The sequence below is a fragment of the Aotus nancymaae genome, unplaced genomic scaffold, assembly GCF_030222135.1.
Source record: "Aotus nancymaae isolate 86718 unplaced genomic scaffold, 86718_ANA_hifiasm-v0.15.2.pri h1tg000059l, whole genome shotgun sequence".
Classification (NCBI taxonomy): Eukaryota; Metazoa; Chordata; class Mammalia; order Primates; family Aotidae; genus Aotus; species Aotus nancymaae.
The window spans coordinates 54,340,262-54,359,888 of NW_026988473.1; the positions used below are offsets into that span (position 1 = coordinate 54,340,262).

At 41.0% G+C, this 19,627-nt stretch overlaps 2 protein-coding genes and 2 pseudogenes across 2 annotated transcripts; 3 read left to right on the plus strand and 1 right to left on the minus strand.

The window, feature by feature from the left end:
- The first annotated feature begins 3,104 nt into the window (after positions 1 to 3,104).
- Positions 3,105 to 4,055, plus strand: LOC105720035 (olfactory receptor 51I2-like). The gene has a single exon (XM_012456346.3). The coding sequence runs from the start codon at positions 3,105 to 3,107 to the stop codon at positions 4,053 to 4,055; it is 951 nt and encodes a 316-aa protein (XP_012311769.3).
- A 4,050-nt stretch (positions 4,056 to 8,105) lies between these two features.
- LOC105720036 (amphiphysin-like) lies at positions 8,106 to 9,931 on the plus strand (annotated as a pseudogene).
- Positions 9,932 to 13,298: 3,367 nt separating this feature from the next.
- Positions 13,299 to 13,537, plus strand: LOC105720136 (transmembrane protein 258-like; annotated as a pseudogene).
- A 592-nt stretch (positions 13,538 to 14,129) lies between these two features.
- On the minus strand, positions 14,130 to 15,083 carry LOC105720137 (olfactory receptor 51J1-like). Its single transcript, XM_012456441.3, has one exon. It carries the CDS (start codon positions 15,081 to 15,083, stop codon positions 14,130 to 14,132), a length of 954 nt encoding a protein of 317 aa, XP_012311864.3.
- Positions 15,084 to 19,627: the final 4,544 nt, after the last annotated feature.

Genomic DNA, 19,627 nt, shown 5'->3' on the forward strand with positions numbered 1-19,627 from the left:
CATAGACATTGGTCTATGGTCCTTCCAAGGCTTGATTGTTGCTTCCTGCTGAAGATGATGTTTTACCAGTGGCCAGCATCCTCAGGTTAGGCAGGTCAGGATCTTCAGGAGAGATTATTAGACAGATTCAAGAGTCCTGCCAAGCCCTTCTGTCCCTTAACTGAGCCTCCAGAGAGGTGCACTAGCCCCAAAACATAGGCTACATCTGTAGGCACCACACTGGGGTATTATAAGCAAATCCAATCAATTCAGAGGAGATTTAGGGTGCTGAATGGTCTAGTATATGATGAAACACAAATAAACGTTTAACTTGCAAGTCCATAATGGAGTAGGAAAGTTATCTGAAAGTCATGGGGGGAGACAGGGAGAGCTTGCAAATTTCATTTTAGCCTAAAATACCAACACTGTAAAGGGATGGAAAGTCACAAAATGAATCTGGGGTGGTTCTCAACATTGGGTTCACCTGAAGATCTTTAAAACATTGATAATTAGATACCACATCCTGAGATTCTACTTTAATTGGTATGGGGTGTTACCTGAGCACTGGGTTTTTTAAGTTCTCCAGGTAATTCTGAAGTGTAGCAAAGGCTGAGAACTACTGATCAATAAGGTAGATTCAAGATAAATAAATTGATAAGAGGCACAAGGAAACACATTTCACATGTCAGTAAAGTCATTCATATTGAGGGAGCACAGAGATAGAATGCTCAGGATTTCAGCAGAACTGATGCCTAAAGAGTGTAGAAAGTAAGAGAATGCAGGACTTAGGATCATTCTCATAATTACATCGTTCTTGTCTCCAAACTCATAGCTCTTTTTTATTCTTTTGGAGATAAGATCTCTTTCTGTAGCCTAAGCTGAAGTACAGTGGTGCAATCATAACTCACTGCAGCCTGGAACTCCTGGATTCAAGCTCTTCCTCTGCCTCAGCTTCCCAAGTAACTGGACTATAGACATGTGTTACCATCCCCAGCTAGTTTTTTAAATTGTAACTTCTTGTACATATGGGGTCTTGCTATGTTGCCCAGGCTGGTATCCAACTCCTGGAGGTCATAGCTCTTTGTATTTCCTTGGCAGTACATTCTCCTGACTATACATTTATTCCAGCAAAGCATTCTTATTAAACTCTTCAGATGCATGGACAATTTCACATCAACATTGGGTAACCACAGGCTAAAGAACTGGTGCAGGATCACTGACTCATACATCAAATCTATTGAGTGAATGTGTGAACTGGTGATTGGAAGTAATTCAGTTTTTATTCCAGCCATGAACGCGCTTCCTACTTCACTGTTATTGTCTTTAAAAAAATAATTTTACAAATTTAATTTAGTATGTTATATTATATTAACTCTCTTATGTTACATTGCATTACATTACATTATATATTATTTTCTCCTTCTGACTGGGGTTAGCTATTTCTCTCTGATCTCTTGGCCAGTGAGGGAATCTTGTATCTTTGTGTCTTTGATTTCTGCATGTATTCTTGGTTAAATATGGTCTATTAGAAGCCACTACATCTTTGATAGTTCTCTAAACTTTGTTTCTAATTCAGAGGCAATTTGTGTATTATCATAATTTTCACCTGAAGTGTTGATATTCTTCATCATCCATATTCCTATTTCTCCCTTTTTCAACTTTCTGAAACGATAGTCTCACTTTCATTCAAAACAATTTTCCCTCTCTGACGTGGAATGGAGATTCATGGAGATGATTCTTTACTAGGAGTTCTTTCCTTCTAAGGTTCACATTGTCAAAGCTAAACCTCAGTTATTTCGATGACTCCAACCTAGATCAGACTTCAGACCACAGTTTACTTTCATCTCCATAGTGAAATTGGTAACCTTACTACAAGAGAAGATCATAAAGCTAAAGTGTAATCTAGTCTCTGCAGAAATTGACTCTTAAGCTGTGGCGTGTTATTCATTCTTTCTCTCTGGGTCCTAGTGTCTCTCTAAGAATAAAATATCTTATTCAGTATGCCATGTAGCATCTTGCTTATCCTTACAAAAAAACCTACAAGGAAAGTGTGTTTTTATCCCCAGTTTGCAGGTAGGAATACTGAGGCTTAGACAGGTTAAATTACCTGCTCAAGGTTGCCCAAAGTAAACTCAATTCGAGTTCAAACTAAAGTCTTCTAGAATCCATTTGCAGAGCTTCAAAATACTGAATATGTGACATTAATTTTCTCATTTTCTCTTACAAGAAAAAGAATAGTAGTATTATATTCATGTTACAAGTTAAAAATCAAATCGAACTAAACCAAACCAAAACCAAACAAAATAAAACTTTGGATCAGAATATAAATAAGTTGCACACATCACACATTTAGTAACTGGCTGAGTATGGATTTTGACCCAGGTCTGATTTATTTCAAAGTTTCTGCTCTTAATTTTTAAGCCATGCTGTCTTTCACAAGATTGAGTAGTCTGAAATATTGCATGTTCTTACTCAAATGTGGGAGCTAAAATAGTTGATATTATGTAGGTAGAGTATAAACTGATAGTTACCAGAAGGTGGGAAGGTATGTGTGTTAAAGGTAGGAGAGGCTGGTTAATAGCTACAAACATACAGTTAGATAGTAGGAGTTCTAATGTTTGACCGCAGAGTAGAGTAACTATAGTTAACAAAAATGAATTATATTTTTCAAAGTAGCTAAAAGAGAGAAATTGACATGTTCCCAACACATAGAAGTAATAAGCACTCAAGGTGATGGATATCCTAAAAACCTCAACTTAACCATTATACATTTTATGCATGTGACACAATATCACATATATACTATAAATATGTACAAATATTATGTATCCATAAAAAAATTCAAAACATTTAAAAAACCTTAAAAAGATGGAGTAGTGTGAAATATTTTTTTTTTTCCAAATAGCATTTAGGAATCTGGAACTCAGGAGAACAGGAGGAGAGAAGAGGATATCTGTTATATTTTTAATCAGAATGGCATAGATGACTCCAACTTTCTCACCTCCTGCCCAATCTCTTTTCTTCAGCTTTTCGGGTTGGCCACTAAGGCAGAAGATCCAACAGGTGGCGGCTAACTTCGATCTTTTTCAAATGGCAGGTGAAGACTGATCTCTGCTGGTGGTGGCATGGGCACTGAAAGCAATGAAAGTCTTGACCTCCTATCTGTCTTCCTGACTGGCATCCCAGGACTGGAGGCCCGACATGGTTGGCTTTCCATCCCTTTCTTCACCATGTACGTTGTGGCCATTGTGGGAAACATCTTAATTATAGCAGCAGTGCAGGAGAACCCAGCCCTCCATGAACCCATGTACCTGTTTCTCTCCATGTTGGCTGTCACTGAGGTGGGCGTCTCTGCATCTACACTGCCTACTGTTATGGGCATTCTTTGGTTTGATGCCCGCAGGGTTGATTTTGATAGCTGCCTGGCCCAGATGTTCTTCATTCACACTTTCTCCTGCATGGAGTCAGGGGTCCTACTGGCCATGAGCTATGACCGCTTTGTAGCCATCTACAACCCTCTGCGCTATACAGCCATCCTGACCCTGCCCCGTATTATCTGCATGGGTCTGGGCATTACATTGAAGAGTGCGGCACTCATGGCCCCACTTCCCATCCTTTTGAGGCAACTGCCCTATTGTCACACTAATGTCCTCTCACACTCCTACTGCCTCCACTCAGATCTGATCCAGCTGCCTTGTGCAGATACTAAACTCAACAGCATCCTGGGCTTGGCCATTGTTCTTGCAACTTTTGGGCTGGACTCATTGCTCATCGTGGTCTCTTATGTCTTGATTCTTTATACAGTGCGGGGCATTGCTTCTGGAGAGGGAAGGTGGAAGGCTCTCAACACATGCGTGTCACATATTTGTGCAGTGCTTATATACTACGTGCCCATGATCGGTGTGTCTGTGATGCATCGTGCTGCCAAACATGCTTCGCCCATCGTCCACACACTTATGTCTAGCATCTACCTTTTTGTGCCACCTGTGCTTAATCCCATCATCTATAGCGTTAAGACCCAGCCAATCCGACAGGGAATTCTCTTCTTGTTCTCCTACAAGAGGGAATTACTCTGAATTACTCCAAAGAGTTAGGAACTGTCATTAAATTCATAAACTCTGATAATGTTTCCACTATGGGCAAAGCTCTACACTAGAGGTTTTGAGAAGGAATAGGAACAAGGAATTCAAAGTGTTGCAACAGGCTTAAAACTCTGAAACGCAAGAGTTAATTCTAACCCTTTCCATCTCACTTTTATTTGTATATGTGTGTCTCTGTGTGCACACATGTACATGACTTTCTCTTTTAACCAGATATGGTGACTTTGGGGCAGAAATAATGGATTTTCCTTGTCCTCATTTTCTCAAAACTCCTAGCAAAAAAGCCTGACAACTAGTGAGTTAACGGTAAAAGCTTGAGACTCAATAAAATGTAAATTTAAATAAAGCAAATTTTCTATTTTTATGGGTTAGGTAGGAACTAACCTAGTTAGGAACTAACCCATACGGGGTAGGAACTACCTAACCCATATCTTCCAATTAAAAAAATGTTATCCTAGGAACTGTCTTTGAGTAAGGTGAGCATGCTTTCTGGTTTTCTCCAGATATTCATGGTTTACATCTGTTTTCCTTAGCATTATTATTAATGTTACTTTCTTTCACTCTCAAAAATATTCTTGGTCAAACAATATATTGTTTAATTGTTGTTTACATTTACCTGTGAAGCAAACTACCGTTATGTAAGAAAACAGACTCTTCCCAAAACTTGCCAAGCAATGGTCTCACACCCAGAATTTCTGTACCATGACACTCTGAGAATGAACGGCTGACCAGAAGACCTCAACTGAAGCATAAAGAAAAATATGAACAACCTCACAATGCCCAGGCTACAGATTCTAAGAGTCCCAGCAAAAGCAACAAATTCTTCTTTAGCACAATCCCAGGCTTTATTTTTAGATAAACACTTATTGGCAAATAAGTCTGATATCACTGTGCCTGGATATCCTGTTTCTATTGCCTCCTTTCCGTTCATGTTTCTGTGGCTTTACCATGCACATGGTGCTTATATTCTTATCTGTTCCCCATTCTGCCCCCTCCTCAGCCCCATAAGCATGGGCCTAGTGTGTCCTCTCCCCTCTGCATCTGCCTATGTTTGCTTAGGCTTCTTGAAAACCTTGGTCAAATGGGAATGGCCATCTTTTCATCTCCTAAACACACAGGTCTTTGTATAAAGTGGATTTATAGAACTGTACTGATTGATCAGTGATTAGCGTCACTGATCATTCGCACCCACTTCAGGGCCTTCAATTACAATGAAAATATTGTCCTCACCATAAATTATTCTCCTTGACTCACCCAGCTTACAAGGGTTGTCTTTACACTGTGACTTCTTTGAAATATTTAGTGTACTTGTAATCACTGACGAGTTCTTCCAGCCCACTGCACAGACTAAAACCCTAGTATTGTAGTAAAGAGTTTATTGACCCTAGATTGGCCACACAAGAGATGGAGTTATTACTCAAATCAGTCTCCCCAAACGCTCAAAGGTTGGGGTTTTTCAAGGATAGTTTTGTGGGTAGGGGACTAGGGAATAGGTGCTGCTATTGATTGGTTGGGGATGTAATAATAAAGATTTAGAAAATGGTCCTCATGTGCTAAGTCTGCTTCTCTGTGTGTTTTTTTGTTGTAGTGTGTGGGGGATGTGGATAGAGGACTAGCTGAGTCATGAGTCACAAGTCTGGATGGGATCAATCTGAAAAACATCTCAAAACACCAATCTTAAGCTCTATAGTAGTGATGTGAACTATAGGACCAAATGGAGAAGTCACAAATCTTGTGACCTCTGGCCACATCACTTTGAAGCAGTATGAGATTGTAAAAACTATACCTACATTTTAGGAGAATTCAGGCCCGTCTCTTATCTTTCTAATCTTGTGGTCTTTCATTAGTCTGACAAAGGTAGTTTCAGCCTCTGTGCAAGGAGGTGATTAGTTTTGGGGAAGGACTATGATGGTCCTTGCTTCTAAGTTAAGCTATAAACTACATTCTACATACGGCTAGCTTGGCCTATGCCCATAAATGAGTGAAGATAGCCAGCCTGTGAGGCCAGAATCAAGATGGTGTCAGTCATGTTAGATTTCTCTCACTGTCATAATCTTTGCAAAGGTAGTTTCATATTTATAACAGTAGTCATTCAATTTTTATTTATGTACTTTCTAATATAAAAACTACAACATCTATAATATAAGTATGGATCATTTCATGCTTCACTTTATTCATTTCATGCTTCACCTCGTAGACATTGCATTTGCTACAAATTGAATGTTTGTAATAACCCTGTGTTGAGCAAATCTATCTGCACCACCTTTCCAGCAGCATATGCTCATTTTGTTAGCATTTTTAAACAATATTTTTTAATTAAGGTATATACATTTTTAGATATCATGCTATTAAACATTTAACAGACTATAGTATAGTGTAAACATAACTTTTAAATGTACTGGGAAATTTTAAAAGCAAATCAAAACCACATGGAGGTATCATCTCATGCCAGTTAGAATGGTGATCATTAAAAAATCAGGAGACAACAGATGCTGGAGAGGATGTGGAGAAATAGGAACACTCCTACACTGTTGGTAAATTAGTTCAGCCATTGTGGAACACAGTGTGACGATTCCTCAAGGATCTAGAAAAAGATTACACTTGACCCAGCAATCCCATTACTGGGTATATACCCAAAGGATTATAAATCATTTTATTATAAAGACACATGCACATGTATGTTCCTTGCAGCACTGTGTACAATAGCGAAGACCTGGAACCAACCCAAATGCCCATTTATGATAGACTGTTCAAAGAAAATGTGGCATATATACTCCATGGAATACTATACAGTCATAAAAAATGATGAGTTCATGTCCTTTATAGGGACAAGGATGAACCTGGAAACCATCATTCTCAGCAAACTGACACAAGAACAGAAAATCAAACACCGAATGTTCTCACTCATAGGTGGGTGTTGAACAATGAAAACACATGGACACAAGGAGGAAAGTATCTCTATGAGGAATTTGTTCAGTTAAAATTTTGATGAATATTTATCAAATAATATTGATAGTAATTTAAAAACAGAGATACAATTTCTTATTCAGATGACCATTGTCTTGATTAGGTAATTCCAGTTACTACTGAACAGAGAGATGCATTTTCAGAAAGTAAAGTGATATGAGAAGTCTGGCTTAGGGGTACATCTTAGATAAGACTAGATGGGGGTGTCTGGCATGTGCAAAATAGCAGAGTTGTTGAGGAACAGTTGGTCATATGTGGAGGGTGGGGAAGAAGGGAGGATGGAGGCAGTATTTATAACTCGAAGATAAAATGGCCTTTTTTGGCTCCAAATACCTTTCAAACTTGATTCTGTTCAGAGTGTAGGCATGAGGAGAAGGGGTGTGTGCTCCTACGGCCAGGTGAAGAGCCAGTAGCCATGACTCAAATGACAAGTTTTAAATTAATTTTAAAAGATATTCTTGTGACCAGAATACAGGGCATGAAATGCTTGGACTACACAAGGCGCCACCCCGTGGCCAGTCAGGTAGATGGCCCACATCTCTGGCCTCTGATACTGACACTCTAAGTGATCTATGGTTGCCCCGACTACTCACAGAAAGGTGGGGATTTTCCAGAATTCTTGGGATGTATAAATAACATGGAGAAAATAAAATTAAAATAATATCTCTACAATAGTTTCCAGGCTAGTAAATGACCTTTATCGGATTAGAACAAAAGATTTTGTTTGTTTTACTCAACTTGGCTGTGTGTCTGTCTGTATTACGTGTGAAATTTGCCTTGCTCTTTTGTAGCTTCTTGACTGTGTGCTTCAGGATGGTAAAGATAATTCTTTACCATCCTGAATAATTCTTATTCCTTACTGTATTACAGAACTTCTCACATAGACAATTTTTAACAAAATGTAATTTTATTAAAATGAATAAATATAATTTAAAGTGACCCACATCTTTTCTTATATCTATTAGCTCTTCTGTCTGTCTGTTATTGTTTTCTGTATTGTCTTCCAAGACACTGGCAATTTATACTTCATTCTGTCTTTCCTTCCTTGTGCTCTTCGGAATGAATTCAGGGGGATCTAAGCCACATCAAAGAAAATCTTTCTTGATTCACCCTTCAGGTCCAGTCATCCTGAAGCCTGCCATAGCAGGCTAGTATAAAGATAATTAGGATAATCATATATTTTATAAATTCTGTAAATGGACACTTTGGCTGACACCCCTGAAAGTTTCTCTCCTCCCCTTCTGTTCTTCCTGAACAGATGAGATGTGATGAAGAGACCAGATAAAAAGTCCAAGTGAAGTGAAAGACTGGGACTTTCAGTTTCCCTTTGTGGAGTCCTATGAAACGGAGCAGAGCTCTGGGTTCCCGATGGTCCCAGAAGGACATATCAACAGTAGGGTCAAGGACCTCACCATCCCCTCTCGTGCTCCTCCCCTCCCTGTCCAGCCCCTCCTGCCACCAGCCACATTGAGCACTAAGTTCCTCGCAGCTCCCTGGACCCGCAACCCTGGCCAACATCAAGAGGGCATCTTTTATCCAAAAACACCCAGAAGAGACTCAACTACACACAGAAAAAGGTCCTCCAGAAGCCAGAGAAGGCTGGTGAGACAAAATATAACAGTTTGAAAAATATGTCCAGAACTTCAGACCCTCTGCAAGAAGCGGAGGGTACCAGACTTGAGAGAAGTCCGAGGATGTTTAGCACCAATCAAAGGCATTCAAGAGACCTTGACAAAGCTGAGTCACTGCATGACGTCTATGTGCTGGATTGGTCTGGGCAGGAAGATGTGAAAATGGTTGGCGAGAAATGTGATGTCCTCTTGGAGGATGTCCACGAAAAACTCGTGGATGCATCCTTGGTAACACTGGATACCTACCTGGGCCAATTTCCTGACTTGAAGAATCGCATAACCAAGTGCAGCGGGAAGCTGGTGGACTATGTCAGTGCCTACCCACCTCCATGGGGCTCAGCAGAGCTTCAGGAGGAAGAATAAGAGCCTCTGCCTAAGGCAGAAGTGGAATCTCAGAAAGCATAGAGATGGTTTGAAGAGTTTAACGCTGACTTACAGGAAGAGTTACCATTATTACAGTCCAAACAAATTGGATTTTATGTCAATACTTTCAAAAACATCTCCAGCCTTGAAACCAAGTTTCATGAGGAAACTGTGGTGCTTTGCTACGAACAGTATGAAGTGATGACGAAACTGGGTGACCAGTACACTGACAAGGCCTTCACCATTCAAGGACCAACACCCAGTGATTTGAGTCTTCTCCACATTGCAAAGATGTCCTCACCACCTAGGGAGCATTCACCTCTCTCCAGTTCAACAGCTAGTTCGAATCAAACTCTAGCACCTGCCTCTCCTGTGCCAGCCTGATCTGAGTGACCCTTGCAGACCAGAAAATGACCTCCTTTCCCATCTCTGTCTAAAGTCACCTGACAAAGGAACTACAGCAGGAGAATCTCATCAGTTTCTTTCAGGACAACTTTGTTCCAGAAATCAGCATGATGATACCTTCCCAAAATGAGGTCCCTAAAGTGAAGAAAGTGGAGACTTTGCTGTGTCTTGACTTTGACCCTTTCAAGACTAAGGTGGTATTTGTGGGTTCTGGCCAAGTGATCCTTTCACCCACGCCTCAGACATTTCCCTGGGACCTCTGGACAACAAGCACTGACTTGATATAGCTTCTGGTGGTTCATTTAATGGGTTCACCCACCCAGGACATCATTTTTCACAATGCAGACAGACTAGAGTATGATCTGCAACTTGATCAACCTGGAGCTGATGCTGTTGTGGCACTGGAACCTTGATGTCTGCAGATGGAGAGTTTCTGGGAGAGGAAGCGGAGGCAGGGGAGGCAGGGGAGGCAGCTCTCCTTGCTGAGAAAGGAGTAAATTTAGATAGAGTAGGCTGGAATAGAAACTGAACCACCAAGAGTGCAAAGGGTGACAGAACTCAACCAGAAATGGGGGAAGTAGTAGAGCCTTAGGAGAAGATCATCCTTTGTGTTGTCATAGGGTCTGCCTCCAACCATGAAGGGAAGGAGAACACAAAATCACCATAGATGCAGAGCCCAAGGAGGCCACCGAGCATGAAGCTTCTTGGGGCCTCACCAGTAAGACACCAGAGCTGACAGCAGAGCAGAAGCCCATTTAGGACCCTCATCACACACCTTCTGACCAGCCGGGGAGCTGCTGACCAGTTAGCATCTGCAAGGGAGACCTCTCCAGGATTGCCTCCTGGATTTCTCTGCAAGGTGGAAATGCTGTGAGATTTTGAGTCAGTAAATTCTGATGAACTTAAAAAGGGGTGACGTGGTGATGATGATTCCCTCAGATTTGAAGCTGACTAGGATGCAGGCTGGCAGATGGATGTGAAGAATTCAGACTGGCTCCAATACAGAGGTCTTGCCATCTACAAGGGCCTTTTCCAGAAAATGTCACCTGACACTTGGATTAGGGTGACAAGTATTCCAGGAAAGAGCTCAATTACTGGGTTTTTAAATGTTTCTGAGAACTTGAAGAGTTTACTTTTGCTATTATGATCTTAATGATTTACACACTGATGTTAAACAAAGCTTGAGAAGGTATATCAATGTAGTATGTGTGCAAAATCATAAGAGGATAAAAAGGAAATTAAGGAGAAAGTTCTTATTCCTTTCCACGTTATTGATGATAGGTTTGTTTGTGCTTTGTCCAAGCTGTGGAGACTCTCTTGGACTAGATCCCTTCCCATTAACTCTAAAGTAGCTTTCTCCAGACTAGACTTTAATTTATCTGCACCAGGTGCATGGTATTGAGTGGCTGCCCTACAGAAGATGTGATGAATTATTCTGTAGTACAAGATTATCTTATTCCCCTGCCCAGAGGGGAGCAAGTGATTACACTCCCTTTCAGATTTATGGTGTTTAAAATTAAACTGCTACAAAAGTTCTTAATGTTTTCTTCCACCACACCAGTGTATGTATGGACACACAGTCACACAGGCTAGGTCCCATGACTGTTGGATCTGCGTATGCGGTAGACTATGCATACTTAGTTGCTTTCTTTCCTTTCCATTGTGGCTCTTTGTGTCTCAAGTGTCACTGGTACATGCATTGCTCTTTTTTAGTTTAATTTAATTTTGTTTTTTTATTGCATTTTAGGTTTTGGGGTACATGTGAAGAACATGCAAGATTGTTGCATAGGTATTGCTCTTATTCTGTCTGGGATTCAGTTGCGGTTTTGCCTCAGGTCAAAATCAGTCATCCCATTGCCAAATCAGTTGACAGTATCTGCGTTTGTATTGTGCAGTTTTCAGGATGAGATGATGGATAGTGCATCTATGCAAAGGCCCCTTCAGAGAAAGCAGGACCTGATTTTCTAGTTATCCAGCCCCTGTGACTGGAGGTAGGCTAGTTGGGATGAGCAGCTAAGTAGTCTTCTTGTCTGTCTTTGTGAGATTGGTTTGAAAGATGGAACATATTTATCCATCCCCAAAAGAGCACTCTTAGAACAGCTCCTATGTATTTCTACTGCTTTATATTTATGTAACTCATCTTCACAGACTGTCCAAAAGTAAGACAGATGATATGTACTATATCCACAAATCATCTGTAACAATCATGTTTTCAGTGCTGTGTCATTTCAAATAAACCTTGGGCAATCTCTAACAATTACCTTAAAAATTAAAAAAAAAAAAAAGAGTAGGGTCAAGTGGGGTAGGGTGGCAAAATTTTTTTAGAGGATTAGTGTAATTCTCTACTCTGATTCCTATAGTAACATATGTTTCAATACAGAGACAGGTCTTGGAAGTCCTTTTAAAAATCTGCAGCAAAAAGTTATCCTCCCTACATTTTCTTTTCTACCTCCATGTGATGCTTAAAATAAATCTATTTCTGCAGATGAGGCTAATTGCCAAACCTAAAGGCAGGAAGAAACCTTAGGGACTCCTGTTCCAAAGTTCCAAATCCCTCAGGCTGGGAGAATAAAGAAGGAGGGAGGACAGAGAAGTGGGCCTTATGGGGGAATTTCTGAAACTAACGTTCTTTGCAACTTGGCTTCTGTGTATAATCTAAAAAGGTGGTGTTGGATCCAATATCCTGACCAGGTTTAGGGGTTTATAGTCACATCTATGACAACAATGAACAGGTCAGTAAGTGGCTCCAGTGTGTGTTGGTCTGGAGGCTCAGCATAGGCAACAGGGCATTGCAGGGCAGAATGGGCAGTAGACAGTTGGTTTATTGGAGATTGCAGAGAGGCAAAGGCAGTAATGTATCAGTCAAGATGTGATGGGGCAAAGAATGCATCATCCCAAGACTCCCTAAAGTCTTTAGAACTTGGCTTCTGAATAAACTCTTTTAGAAATTCCTAGAAGAAAGAAAAACCTAGACCTCCTTTTTCATTCCCTAGCAAAGAGATCTAGTTTGGAAAAAATCAAGTTGAAACTCCCTGGGAAGAGAGAAAGACATCTCTGGTGTAGCTCAGGACTCTGGTTTGGATCATCTGTTTCCTTTGTTGCTCTCTTCAGCTGCATAAACCAGCTTCCTCACTGCCTCTATGTGTTCCACCAAGTACTTAACTCCCAAAAAAGATGAAATTAGACAGAGGATGGGAGGCACTGTAATGACCAGGGTATAAACTAACAGAAATAAAAATTTGCCAAATAGATTAGTTTCAGATTGAGTCAAGCAAACTTTGACATGAGACACAACATGTCAAATTGCTACATATTCCCAGAAATGAGCTTAGTATCCATCAGGAAATGCGTGCAAATCCTTGTAAACCAAAGTTAGAGAGAGCTTCTTGGCTCACTTCAATCCATGCTGAGGTATCAGCACTGCAGATTTTGAAGATCAGATAGAGAGTGATAGTGTATCTGGTGTCTCTGTGGGGGAATGGGAGTGTATAAGGAAAAGCGTTCACCATTTTTACCAGCAGGGGAAACTATCCAGACGAAAATGGTGCTGGTTGCTTTGGGCGAAAAGCCATTCAGTGCCAATATTGACTGGGAAGATGGTCAAGAATTTAGTGTATTTGTAGGTCAGATGATCAGTCTATGGCTTTGGAAAATTGTGAACATTATTTGGTGAGTCTTATTATGAGAATGTGATGATTAAATCAGGTCTGCTAAATACTGTGTATCAGAGTAGATAACATTGTTAGCTATAATTACCTAGTCAGAGAGACGAGATGAAGCCAGGAAAGCAAAAGATAAGAAATAACAGAAGTCTTCCAGTGGCGGAATGGTAGCTTTGCCTGCACGGGGTAAAATGGAGCTTGAGGCCACGAGCAAATATACCAGCCAAGCGAATCCAGCTGTCCTCCCCCATCGGACTGTGGTGCTTTGGCCATCAGCATGTTCTTCACCACCTGGTTCTTTGTTTACAAGGTCACCTTTATCAAGTACACTCATGATATCTATAAAGATCTCTGTATCTCCTTGGGGGTCTCACTCTTCATGGGCTTTGGAGTCCTCTTCCTGCAGCTCTGGGTTGACATCTACATGTGAGTGCCCAAGGGTAACAACCAGGTGGCTTCACTGAATCCATGCTTTTGTAAATTACTTTTTTTGCTATTGCATAATAAACAACATTTGCAATCTTTGGGGCCTTGGCGAGTTTGGGTGAATGCCAAGTCATAGCCTGTAGTGGAAGCCTTTTTTGGAACTAGCTGATATGTTCCTCTCCTGTTGAATTCAGAGAGCAATAACTGAAGATACTGTAATGCATTTCACTTCCTCTATCCCTAGCACAGAGGGCTTAATAGATTTCCCATTATACCTTCCAACTCCCAGGTGCCTTTTCCTTATGAAGAATGCCGTGTTACAATCTTTTCTGCATTCCTGCTCCAGGTATGCAAGGTAATGAAAAAACCTCATACCACATGTTTTAAAATAGTATCACTTTCGTGTACTGTTCTGTCACACATAATTCACCCCTACTTGCACCCTCACTCCAGTTTGTGGTCAGACTATAGAGAACCTCCTGTTAGACACTGTGTTTTAAGGTGATATCAACTGCATAACATGCAATCTAGGGCCACCTGTTAGCATAGAAAGCAAGCAAACAAACAAAAACATCTCTTCCTACTATGGTTTTTGGCTATACTCTGGGTCTTTTCTCTGACAGCATTCGAACAATGCCACGATGGATCTCCTTGGTCTTAATGCTGTAGATAATAGGATTGACAACAGGTGGGAAGAAAAGGTAGGCATTGGCCATCATGGCTTGCAGCAGAGGGGACACATGATGTCCAAGGCGGTGCACTATAGACAAGCCAATCATAGGCACATAGTAAGCAAGCACAGCACAGACGTGTGAGCCACATGTGTTGAGTGCCTTCTTCCGCCCTTCTCCAGTGGCAATGCCCAGTACAGTATGGAGTATGAGCACATAGGAGATCACAATCAGCAATGAATCCAGCCCAAAAGTGGAGGTAACAATGAAAATTCCATAGATATTGTTAACAGAAATGTTCCCACAAGATAGATGGATAAGATTGGGGTGCAGACAGTAGGAATGTGAGAGGATATTGTGGCCACAGAAGGGCAGATGCTGTAAGAGAATGGGGAATGGGGCCATGAGCATGATGCTTTTCAGCCCGATAATAGCTCCTGTGCCAAAGACCCGGGGCAGTGTCAGGATAGCTGTATAGCGTAGTGGGTTGTGGATGGCCACAAAGCGGTCCAAAGACATGGCCAGCAGCACAGCTGACTCCGTAATGGATAAAGAATGGATGGAGAACATCTGGAAAAGACATACTTCAAAACTAATTTCAGTATTTCCAAAAAGGAATATGCCTAACACTGTAGGTAGGGTGGATGCAGAGACACCAACCTCAGACAGTGCCAACATGGCAAGAAAGAGGTACATGGGCTGATGTAGGGCAGCGTTTGTTCTGATGACGTGAAGAATGATGCCATTCCCGAGGAAGATGATGATGTACAACAGGCAGAAGGGGACGGAGATCCAGAGGTGCTCTGCCTCCAGCCCTGGGATGCCAACCAAAATGAATGTCGTAGGTAAAAACCTCAAGGAGTTATTAGAAGTCTTCATGTTGACATATCATCCCCAGGGATCAGTGCCACCTCAAAAATTAGAAACAAATTAGTGAGATGACATCATTGTGAAGAAAGATAACTGGGCACTGAGGGAAGGGAAGAAAAAAGCAAAATCACAGATTTATGTGGCCAAATTTCTTATTTCTAAAAACTGACAAATGACCACCATCAGGAAATTTTCAGCATGGAGAGTGCCACAGCTTCTATCACAGGCAGGTAGAAAACTAAGTTATAGAAAGTTATATTATGTTATCAGCAGAAAGAAAATTATGCCTCTGATCAGATGCAGTGGCTCATGCCTGAAATCCCAGCACTTTGGGAGGCCGATGCAGGCACATCACTTGAGCCCAGGAGTTTGAGACCAGCTTAGGCAACATTAAAAATTGCAAAAATTCACCAGGCTTGGTGGGGTGTGCTTGTAGTCCCAGCTACTTGAGAGGCTGAGGCGACAGGCTCACTTGAGCCCAGAAAGCAAAGGTTGCAGTGAGCCAAGATTGCACCCCTACACTCAAGCCTGGGAAACAGCATGAGACAGAAAAGAAAAGGAAAGAAGAGGGGAGGAGAGAAAAGAAAGAGAGAGGGAGGGAAGGAGGAAAGAAGGAAGGAAAAAAGGAAGACAGAAAGACAAAGAGAAAAAGAAAGGAAGGAAGGATGGAAGAAAGAAAAAAAGAAAGAGAAAGCACAAGAAAGAAAAAAGGAATGAAAGAGCAAGAAAGAAAGAAAGAAAAAATAAAAGAGATTATGCCTCTAAGGTGTAGCGCACCTTGGATCAGCTTAGAGAGGAACGACTGCCTTGTGTTGGTGTGGAGATGTCTGGCCCTAAAAAGCTGCTGGGGAGACAGACAAATGAAAGCAATCCCAAAATAAGATATGAAATGTTAGGTATAGGTGAAAATATTTTATTGGTAAATATGTAAAGACAAGGTCCATAGCATGGTATTTAAAAAGAGCTAAAAATTACCTGATGAATGAATATAGATGTATGAATAATTAAGCAAGGCTGAGATAGGGGCAGTGGCCAGAGCCTGGTGCAAATGGCAGAGAATTAAACTAGAAAAGCATGGAGTTTGGACCCACACTGGGTTAGCTGTCCCATGTTTTGAAAAGTCTAGGAGTCAACTAGAAAGATTATGTGCAAAGACATGGAATATTCAGGAAGGAGAAGGAACCTACATTGGTGGATGTGTGTGAAGTCTTTAAGGTTCATGAAAATATTCTGTCAATGATGACATCCACAATCTGTTGACTCAACAGTTCTCAAAGAAACTTACCTTATCTATTGGGACTTTTTCTTTCTAGTTCAGACATGCTGCTGAATACACCGTAGCAACAATACTGGAAATCTAAACGGCTTTTCAAGGAATGTTCTCCTCGGCAGGAGATGAAGGCAGCAGAGGGAAAGAAAAAACCACCTGCCTAGACTGGGTGTGTTTTGAGATAAGCATCATCTAGGCCAGCGGTTATAACATTAGAATCCTGGAGTAGCAGGATAAGAAGGACCTCTGAGGATTGTTTTAAACTCATGCTCTCAAGCGCACACAAACACACACAGACACACCTGCTTATCCATTCACACATGCACAAACATGCTTCCCACATGCACTGAAAATATTATTCTTCCCGGGTATGTACTTTCCATTCAGCTACTGCTGAACTTACACATCAACAGGGACATCACTATTCCATCATGGTTATTACCAAGTTCTTCTTTGCTCTGCAGATCTATAACCAATCAGCACAACTCTATGTCAAGGACCATGCAGGACTCAGGCAACACAGAGTCCCAGACCTCCTCAGAAAACTTCCGCAACTTTCAACCACAGGTCACAGGAACAAATCTTCTTCCACAAATATTCAAATGCAATCATCACCTATGCTGAAGTCTTATCTCCAAGCTAATTACAATCATATTAAGTATTACAAAGGAAAAGTTCAAGATACTATGAGAGAGTCCTAGAGGGAAAAACCCAATTCATTCCATTTGACCCAGCAATCCCATTACTGGGTATATATCAGCTTAGAGAGGAATGAGGAGTTTGAGCTTGATTCCTTCAATCCTATATCCAAAGGATTATAAATCATTCTGTTACAAAGACACATGCACACATATGTTCATTGTGGCACTGTTTACAATTGCAAAGACCTGGAACCAACCCAAATGCCAATCAATGATAGACTGGACAAGGAAAATGTGGCACATATACACCATGGAATACTATGCAGCCATAAAAAACGATGAGTTTGTGTCCTTTGTAGGGACATGGATGAATCTGGAAACCATCATTCTCAGCAAACTGAAACAAGAACAGAAAAACAAGCACTGCATGTTCTCACTCAGGTGGATGTTGAACAGTGAGAACACATGGACACAGGGAGGGGAGCATCACACACTGGGATCTGTTGCAGGGGGAATAGGAGTGGGACAGCGGTGGATAGGGAGGTTGGGAAGGGATAACATGGGGAGAAATGCCAGATATAGGTGACGGGAGGATGGAGGCAGCAAACCACATTGCCATGTATGTGTACCTGTGCAATAATCCTGCATGTTTTGCACATGTACCCCAGAACCTAAAGTGCAATAAAATATATATTTTAAAAAAATAAAAAAAAATAAAAGTCAGGAAAAGCTTTCCTTGGAAAGTGGCAATTTGGGTAAGACCTAATAATTAGCAGAAAATGTTCAGGCTAAGTTGAGAAGTTGGATGCAACGTGGTGCAGAAAAAACAAACGAAATTACCATGGCAGCAGGTATATAAGGTAGCACTTTGACAAAAAATAAAATAGGGAGAAAATAAAAACTGTAGACGTAATAGGATGTTAAAATAATTGATTTTTAAAAATATTTTTCTATCATTAAAATATGGAAAGAAAAAATAATTGCCTGACTAAATACAAGATCCCTGAACACTTATGCTCTCATGCAATGTAGCATAGTAGATATCAGCTTAGGAAAAGCTCTGTGCTGTGGGCTATGTTAAAATGTAGGGCAGGAAAATTCAGGGATAAATTATTGATCCTGACAAATGATCACACGTGTCAGAACATCTTATGGCTGAAAATGAGAACATTTGTCTTCCCCATTCTTAATGCCCTTGTGTTCCTTCCTCACCTCCAAAAGCTCAATATACGATTCTTAGTTCTTTAAATAGATCAAATATTGATCTGCCTCTGGATTGAGCAGCTGTTCTTCCCGTGTGCTGCCTTACTAAATCCTTGATCTCATTGCACCCTATATCTTGCCTGCCACACCTCAAATAATTGGATATTGGAAGAAACAAATCTTGACTAATACTGGAAACTAGAGTGTCTCCTCCTCTGCCTTCTCTGCCCCTATATGATCCCTTTTGTTTTCTTCCTTTGCATTTTTTTTTTTTGTTTTGCATCCTTCTCAGTTTCCATCTCCAGAGTCTCTACAGCCAGATAAGCGTCAGGTCTCGTTGAAAAGATATCTTAAAACACATTCTCCTGAGTTTAGGATTTGTTTGATAAGAGCATTTTAGCTTGAATGGTTACAAAAGGGATCATGCAGTCTATAGCCCAGTGTAACGGGACACAAAAAAATCAGCAGAAAAAAATATAGAATGTGGTACAGTGATGACTATACCCCTGGAGCTGAACAGAATTGGAGGTGAATCTTTTGTGCAGTATAACTTTATGTACTTTACCTTTGTGCACATTGGTATTTATCTTTTTAAAGATAAAGATGTTAACACTTACCTCAGAGACTGGCTCTAAGTATTTAATGTGAGCCTTTAGCAACCAGCAAGTGTTAATATTCTCTCCACTCTCTCTCTCTTTCAGGCATTCTCAGAAAAAGTCAATCATAGTCAGCTTATTTTCAACTTTTTATTAATAATTGTCTTTCCTTGTTATTGCCTCACTGATACTCAGACCACATCTGTGAGGTAAACAAGGAGACAAGAATTTTCCACTCAGTAGATGAGCATATAAACCAGACATACGCATTTCATGAATAACCCAAGATAATATGATGGCAAAACTATTTCAAGAATTCATGATGTTCTCTGATGTTTTTGTTTTGTTTTCCATCTGCCACCAATTTAGGATATGATTCTTCTCATTCTGCCAGACAGATTCAAGAAGCTAGGGAGCTGACTACTGTCTTAGGAAAAATGCCAAGGCCTTCGCACTGTGATGTGGGGTTGGTACTCCTGAATGCTGCTTCAGAAGGCAGGGCTTATGGATTGTATTAGTCCATTCTCACACTGCCATAAAGATACTACCTGAGGCCGGGCGCGGTGGCTCAAGCCTGTAATCCCAGCACTTTGGGAGGCCGAGGCGGGTGGATCACAAGGTCAAGAGATCGAGACCATCCTGGTCAACATGGTGAAACTCCGTCTCTACTAATACAAAAAATTAGCTGGGCATGGTGGCGTGTGCCTGTAATCCCAGCTACTCAGGAGGCTGAGGCAGGAGAATTGCCTGAACCCAGGAGGCGGAGGTTTCGGTGAGCTGAGATCGCGCCATTGCACTCCAGCCTGGGTAACAAGAGCGAAACTCCGTCTCAAAAAAAAAAAG